Source organism: Engystomops pustulosus, chromosome 11 (genome assembly GCF_040894005.1).
Source record: "Engystomops pustulosus chromosome 11, aEngPut4.maternal, whole genome shotgun sequence".
Lineage (NCBI taxonomy): Eukaryota > Metazoa > Chordata > Amphibia > Anura > Leptodactylidae > Engystomops > Engystomops pustulosus.
The window spans coordinates 8,865,678-8,873,521 of record NC_092421.1 but is presented as its reverse complement, the minus strand read 5'-3'; the positions used below and the strand labels follow the sequence as shown (position 1 = coordinate 8,873,521).

General features: G+C 42.1%; 1 protein-coding gene across 1 annotated transcript; it reads left to right on the top strand.

The window, feature by feature from the left end:
• Positions 1-247: 247 nt before the first annotated feature.
• LOC140106144 (deoxycytidine kinase 2) lies at positions 248-6,610 on the top strand. Its single transcript, XM_072130405.1, has 7 exons — positions 248-407; positions 1,655-1,770; positions 2,647-2,840; positions 2,925-3,072; positions 3,534-3,649; positions 4,450-4,549; positions 6,117-6,610. Exons 1-7 carry the CDS (start codon positions 314-316, stop codon positions 6,141-6,143), a joined length of 795 nt encoding a protein of 264 aa, XP_071986506.1. The 5' UTR covers positions 248-313; the 3' UTR covers positions 6,144-6,610.
• Positions 6,611-7,844: the final 1,234 nt, after the last annotated feature.

Below are 7,844 nucleotides of genomic sequence, written 5' to 3'. Positions count from 1 at the left end.
TCATATCAGCTGCTGCTGCTGCACTTTCCCGCTCGCAGTGACGTCACTATCTGCCACACACAGACCACAGTCCGAACTATTGCGCTCATTCCAAACACAACCGCGCTTTAAACATCCCGCGCTTTTTCAACCAACCCACCGACTCTGGTTGGCTACTTCGGCCCGGCCCGCCGCGTTGTCATTGGCTGCAGCCGAGTCTGCTGTGCTCTGATTGGCCCAGTCCCTGAAGCTTATATATATCGGTCAGTGTTGGCGCCGCTCATAGCTGGTGTGTCAGTGCTCGGCGCGGTTCTCTGTACGATTTCTCTCAATCATGGCGACTCCGCCAAAAAGGACGTGTTACAGCCCCGCCATGGACCTGAGCTTCCACAAGCGCTGCAAGAAGCTCTCCATAGAGGGCAACATCGGTGAGTGCGGTGTGAACGGGGCCCGAGTGTAAGCTGCGGCTTTACTGCCGGACATAACGTCCTCCCGCCACTTAACACTTTGATTTTATTGGAGCAGCGGGCTGGCGGGAAGATGTGACATTTTATAAACTTACATGATTCTAAATTATTTATATACTTGCACATTTCAGATGCCTTTTATTTATTTTTGGCTATTTATTTAGTTTTTAAGAATCAGATCTCTAGTATTTTACTGGGAAATATTGAGGCCCCACAGAAATGTGATCTTGTACCATATATTTTTTATTTTATATTATTGTGCTGAGTATCTGAACACCCTGGTTATTGTGGTTTTTTGTAGATTTTGTGGAAGTTTTTGGTGTTCCATAAGTTTCTCTCGCTTTGTTCATCCATTGGGGGAGGTTTTGGACCTGCGTCTCCCACACATATTTTGCCACTACAAAGAATAAAGCTGCATGTATAACTTTCTATTGTCTACTTAATGTCCTTTTATAAAATTCCCTTTTGCGAAACCACGGGATTGTGGTTCTCTGAGCTACAGAATCAGAGATCCAAGCAGCTAAATACATAGAAAATGCAGGTTGCAGATAAAGATCCAGCCTGTTTAACTGTTTAATGCTCTGTATGTGCAGTTCTGTAGCTCACAGAACCATAAGCCATAATGGGGTCGGGAAGATGAGCTCCAAGTGACACTAACATTGCAACCACTAAACATCACTCATCTCACAGAACCATAAGCCATAATGGGGTCGGGAAGATGAGCTCCTTAGCTTTAATATGATGGCAGCAGCGTGTTTCTATGTGCTATAGAACAGAAGATCGGGGCTTCTGAAGTGACACTAACATTGCAACCACTAAACATCACTCATCTCATGTGAAAATTCTGAGACGAGTCATATTTGCCTGACTTTGGGGTAGATATTTGGCCAGCCCCTCCCATCTACTTCTTAACTGGGCAGTTTGCAGCAGCATCATGGCCCTCATAGAGATCTAGGGCTCCTGATAAAAGTGCCGCCATGTGGTCAAGCGACTGACCTGCAAAATGTTGAACACTTATCTATTGCCATATGTATGGTGGTGATCAGCTTTCAATGGGGGTTGTGAGAAGCGCTCACCCTTCCTACACCTGGCTGTGTGGCCACATTCGTGTGCACGGGACCTAAGCCTGGGCATGTCTCCCTTTGCCCCATACAGAGAACATTGTTTGACTTCCTTTTTTTTTTTTTTTTTTTTTTTAATATCGCCAGCTGCTGGGAAATCGACTTTTGTCAGGATTCTCGAAAAAGCCAATGATGAATGGGAAGTTGTTCCTGAACCCATTGCCAAGTGGTGTAACGTCCAGACAACTGAAAACGAGCATGAGGTACTGTGACCCATCATACAGCGCAGCACATGTAGCATATTGGTGTAATACTACAGCAGTGTATGAATTTATCCAAATCCCTCAAAAATCTTGCACTCTAAAACTGTTAGCGATATAGAAGTAAACGATCCTTCAATTTGCTACAGAATAAGTGAAGCCGCACTTTGCATTTGTAGAGTAACTTCCCTTTCTGTAAGAAGGTTATAGTGCTGGGGCTGCTGTGCGACTGGCAGAGAGTCTTTGCATTATATTTCTGTATGATGCAAGGCCTCTCATCCAATGTAGTCTGAGATCTGACCAACAGACGGGTCGGTTTCCATGAGCCGCATACTCTAGTGCCGTGATGGCGAACCTTTTAGAGACCGCGTGCCCAAACTACGGCCACAACTTTTATTTATTGCAAAGTGCCAGAACGGCAATTTAAGTGGTATATTGCTACCTGTTCTACCAAAATATTCAATCATATTGGCCTCTCGAGGACAACAAAACAGTTGAAAGAAGGGCAAATTTTGACTGTTGTAGCATCTCTCTATGGTCCCCCTGTACAGGACGAAATGTGGGGCCAAGAGGAGTTCTAAAGATAATCCTCCCTTTTCCACATGGTCTACCTCTTCCTACAGTCCCACGCAATCAAGAATGTATTTCTTTAAAATGGCACTGAGAGCAGCATTTCTTGAGTCTCCTGGACTGCAGGATGTTTTTTTGAGTTCTGTTGATGGCTTGCATGCCCAAAAAGAGGGCTCTGAGTGCCACCTCGTGCACCCGTGCCATAGGTTCGCCATCACTGCTCTAGTGCACAGCTGGCCTTAAAGTTTAGGCTCTTATCAGTCTTGTCTATATAAACTTGTCATTTTATTTTTCCTATTTCTTTTCAAGGAATTGTCAACTTCCCAAAAGAGTGGTGGGAACCTCCTTCAGATGTTGTATGACAAGCCGACGAGATGGGCCTACACTTTCCAGACTTATGCTTGTTTGAGCCGTGTGAGGGCTCAGCTGAAGCCGGTGTCTCCCAAGTTGAGCGAAGCTGAGCATCCTGTACAGTTCTTTGAACGCTCAGTGTACAGTGATCGGTGAGCCTCTTATGCAAATCATCTTATATTTGGAATAAGTTTCTCAAGTGCAGGGGTGTATGACACTATTTATTGCCCATCTAGGTACATCTTTGCATCAAGTTTATTTGAATCTGGGAACATCAATGAGACGGAGTGGGCGATCTATCAGGACTGGCACACGTGGCTTCTAAAACAGTTTGAGGGTGAAATTGAGCTGGATGGGATCATATATCTCAGAGCATCCCCACAGGTACAGTTTACTTGATAAAAGGGGTTTACTCCAATACCTGTCTCCCAGATGTGTAATAACTTGTGGTCTAAGAATTGGACAATAACAAGCTGTTGCCTGCTGCATGCAATCTTTATGGGAGATGGTAGAATCTGATGCTTTGTCAGTCTTGTGGGGGTCACATGCATGCTACCTTTCCATTCAGGCTTCCTGATCAAAGTTTTTATGGAAGGGGGACTTGTAGCTTTTTTAGTTTCAATAAGATTTTATTGAATTAAAAGCATAATAGTGCCTTTCAATAGGTCATGGCATAACATCTGCCCCTTGCAGGGGGGTCTCGTGAAGTGATTTCAGAGTGATGCATGTACTACTGTATTAAACAAACTGAACAAAGACTTCTAACTTTAGAATTTTTTCATTGTATAATATTATATAGGCAGATGACTATTAAATAGAACTCAAAACATTCTTTCCATCTTCAGAAATGTATGGGTAGACTTCACTCACGAGGCAGAGAGGAGGAACAAGGAATAGAGCTGGAATACTTGGAAAGTCTGCATTACAAGCATGAGAAATGGCTGTATGACAGAACTCAACAGTAAGTTGTAATTAATTTCAATGTACAGGCAGTCCCCAAGTTGCAGACAACCCTAGTTAGACAGACTGCTCTGGCAACCTCTTAACTTTTCTTGATGTAAATAATTTGCCGAAATTTAGTCCAAAGCTACAATGATCGTCTGTAAGGAGTCTTCAATGAAGCTTTATTGGTTAATCCCTGAATTTTTAAAACCCCTTTGTCACAGGGACAAAGAAACTTGGCTGGAGTTACTCTTACAAAATGTGCCTCTTCGGATGAAACCCCACTTGAGTTTTTCAAGTTTAAATTTGTTTGCAAGTCAAAGTGTCTAAGAACTGTTCTAGTTGCCCATAGCAATTTCTGCCTTGACAACTGTGGGAATATGAAAGCCGAGCTCTGATTGGTTGCTACAGACAGCTAGGACCGTTTTTGCTCTGACACTACTTCTGCTAAATCTCCCCATAGAGCCTATATACGAGACTGCCTGTTGGATTTTGTTGCAATATCAACTGCAGTGTACATTAAAAACTTATTTTTGGTAAATCCAAGGGCTACATTTAACTTCTGGAAGGAAACAAACCTCTTGTGCAAACAATTGACTGCATGAATTTTTATTCTTAATCCTTGCCGTTCATAGACAGAGAAACTTGGTTTCACATCAATACAAGTGGGAGCGAGAGAAACCAAAAAACAAATATAAAAAAAGCATATAACTAATGGACTTGGTAGAATCTCTTTGTAAAGGGACACTAAAGAGGTTTTGGTTGGGGCAAACTGCAAAACATCTTAATTTGTTTTTGGTTTTTTTTTTCCCCCCCTAGGTTGGATTTTGAGTCTCTCCGACACACGCCGATTCTGGTCTTGGATGTCAATGATGACTTCAAAAATGACAAGATCCAACAAGAAGCATTACTTGATAAAGTAAGGGCCTTTATACAGTCTAAGGATTTCCATCATTATCAGTGGGGAGCTGGTCTTTGGAATTCAGTAAACTGGCTCTTTGATGGGGCCATGGCCTCTGTTCACATTGGTCCAGCTACCTTCATGCTGTAGGGTAGGCATACAGTTCAAGTGACTGCTGGCTGCAATGAAGAGGCTGCTGTGCTGCACCCTTTTTGTACATTTCTTTTGGTTATCGATAGATCTAACATACAGAGCAGAACTTCAACTGGAAATAGTTTTGTACAGCATGTCCTTATCGCTTTTCAGGTTCTGGGTTAGTAATGAGCTGCTGCAGCACCTGGAGACTAGAGGCCAAGGCAGGACTAGAAACTCCAACACAATGTAAAGACCAGGAAAATCTAAGACACACTGCTTAGTAGTCAGAATTAATTTGGAACTTGACAATATCAGACAATGGGCCACATGTATCACTCGTTTTTTCTGTTGTTTTTGCGCCTTTTCATTCAGGCGCACCATTTTTGTGATTAAACGTCAAATTAGCCGCGCAGCTAAAATAACCAGCTTTCCCTCATCTATCTTACCAATCCAGATGTTTTGCTGCGCCTAATGATATTCATCACTTGCAACATTTTCATTTAGGCGCAAAAACGGGCGCAAAAACACTCCAGCCCGAAGGTGGCGTTATCTGAGAAGAAAGCACTGAGCCCCTTTGCAGAAGAGCTCATTTATAGCAGCAGAGCTCAGCCAGACACTGGGACATAAAATAGATACATTAGATACATTACAGACAGGAGCTGCAGACTCTATTTACAGTTCATCACCTTCTATTTACAAAACATTCTGCAGAATCCTCAGCTCAGAGCAAGAGAGAAGAGAACTTTGCACACAGAATGTTGCAGATACGACATACAAGTGTCCCCCATGTAATTCTGCACAGAATCCCCCTCAGACACCAGTGTTTCTGAGGGGGATACTGTGCAGAATTACAGGGGTACAGCAGGAGACCAGCACTGGGGGATCCCCTCCAGGAGAAGCCCCTGCTGAGGTCGTCGCTGGGTGTCACACACCTGGGTGCTGCTGTGAGTGTTATCTTCATTCTGGGCTGTGGGAGAAGCAGAGAGGAGCTTGTAGCAGGATCACATGTAAGTGCCTGAATCTAACATTGCGCCTAAACTGCGCCAAAATTGCGCCTAAACTGTTTTAAAGTAAAGTGATTAATAAGAGTCAGGAAATTACCTTATCACAGATGGTTGTAGCTTGTGATAATTGATCATATGATACTCACTGTACTTTTTGCTCACCAGCTGTTAATGTGTGTAATATTTGTCTATCTATCCTAACGAAGGCAGCTGTTTGCCCCTGAAGGTGTTGTCTGATGTTGTACAGCTTCTAAATTGTAATTACTGAGCAGCGTGTCATGTATTTTCCTTGGCTAGTCATAAACCAGACAATGCAATACCTCTTGGCCTATACTAACGATTCTGGAAAACCCATTTAAATTCTCTGTAAGCGGTGCTGAATATTACAGGTCATGTAGTGATTTCTCTGTAACTTATCTGATTTATTTCCATTTGTCTTGTTCTAGGTGAAGGATTTCCTCATGTCTGTATAACCACTACATAAACTTCTCTCTCAAAACTTGACTTCTGGCGGCTAGCTGAGCTCTGGAGAGCAATCAAAGTTGGCATCATAGTTTACCTCCATCTAAGTGTTTTTATATATCTTTGTGTTTTTATGACTATTTAAATGAGGCGCTTTTAGCATTTTGTATATATCTGCGTGTAAATATGCGCTTCTGCTTTAGTTTTGTAGAAATCTGCTGCAAGATTGTGATTTTGTTTTATGTAGCCTAACCACTTGCTAGACGTTGTTACAGAAGTGTACAATATACATCAAGGAATTCAGTTTGTGGACAGATTTTACAAAAAAACATGCTGGATTTTGGAGCTTGTCCTCCTATGAATTGTGTGACTTGTATTTCAAAAACTCCAAAGCGTGTGTATGTGCTTCATACCATACAATATCTTCTAAGAAGGTGATCATTTTATTGCTGCATTAAATAAATACAGCGAAATACTACTAGTGTTTTACTTATTAGAGCGATGATGGTTATATGAAATGTATACAAATAAAGGGGGCCCCCATCTAGGTTCTTCCTCCACTATGACCCGTCCAGGTTATTCCCACACTTTAATTTTCAATTTTTTTTTTTTTCAAAAGATCAATGTGTAATAACTGCAGGTATTTACAATTCACTTGGGAGCTTTTTGGATACTGTCATGTTGATGCCACCAATTTCAAGAAGGGGAAACCACATTGAATGAGATTCTTGTGGAGGTCACATTTTTCTATAGTGAAAGCAGTGACAAACAGAATTATGATGTGCGAACAAAATCTAAAGACCCGTTCCTTCAAGATCTCTAACACTGTTACACCTTTATAGAAGAACCATTTATCTGTCACTCTACAAAAGTCATCAGCTTCCCACAATTCAATTTCTGAATTTCAAGATATTACACTTGGAAAATTAAAACATTTACCATGAGGAATTTACTTTCTGAGAAATTTTCCTATCTGGGCAGCTGCTGCAGAAATAGTTTAACTTCTCAATATGCAAATTCATTTCCAAAGCTACTGGGGGTGTGGACTAGCCTCTACTGACCTGCCTCTACCCACCTAAAGCATTTAAGGTCTGGGAAACGGTTCCCTAGCAGCTGGCACAGCAAAGAGCTCAACTGATGCCGAAGAAAGGTGCGATTAGTAACAGCTACTAGGGGTGTGGAGTAGCCTTTACCGCCCCCCCCCCCTGGAGCGATCTGAGACTACTCCATGCCCCCAGAAGACTTAATTAGCCCAGTCATACCATAAAGTCAGTTCCTGTGGGCAAATTCCTCCACCTAAGACTCTGATTTGGTACAATATTCTCAAATCTTCTAAACACTTATGAAATCCACAGATAAGTAAAATGGACACATTTTAGGTGGTACAGTATTGCAAGGGTGAATAGGCCTTATAGAGGAGGAAACTGGAAAAGGGCCTTGCTCCGGAGGGAAACTTTTTGGATCTCCCAACTCAATTAATGGCATCCTAATGGTCTAAATTAAGATTGATTTGAAGGGGTATTCCCATAAAGAACATTCACTGCCATTAATAAATACAGCATTTCACAAATTCCAACCGGTCTGTCATTCTGGGTGTGTACAATTTTGGTTGTCCCTGGATACGACTGTAAATTTGATAAAGATGGTCAGAATCTTTTCATGAATAGCTTCTCCTATCTGCATGCTGCAGTGCTTTCTGCCTCCTGCATTAA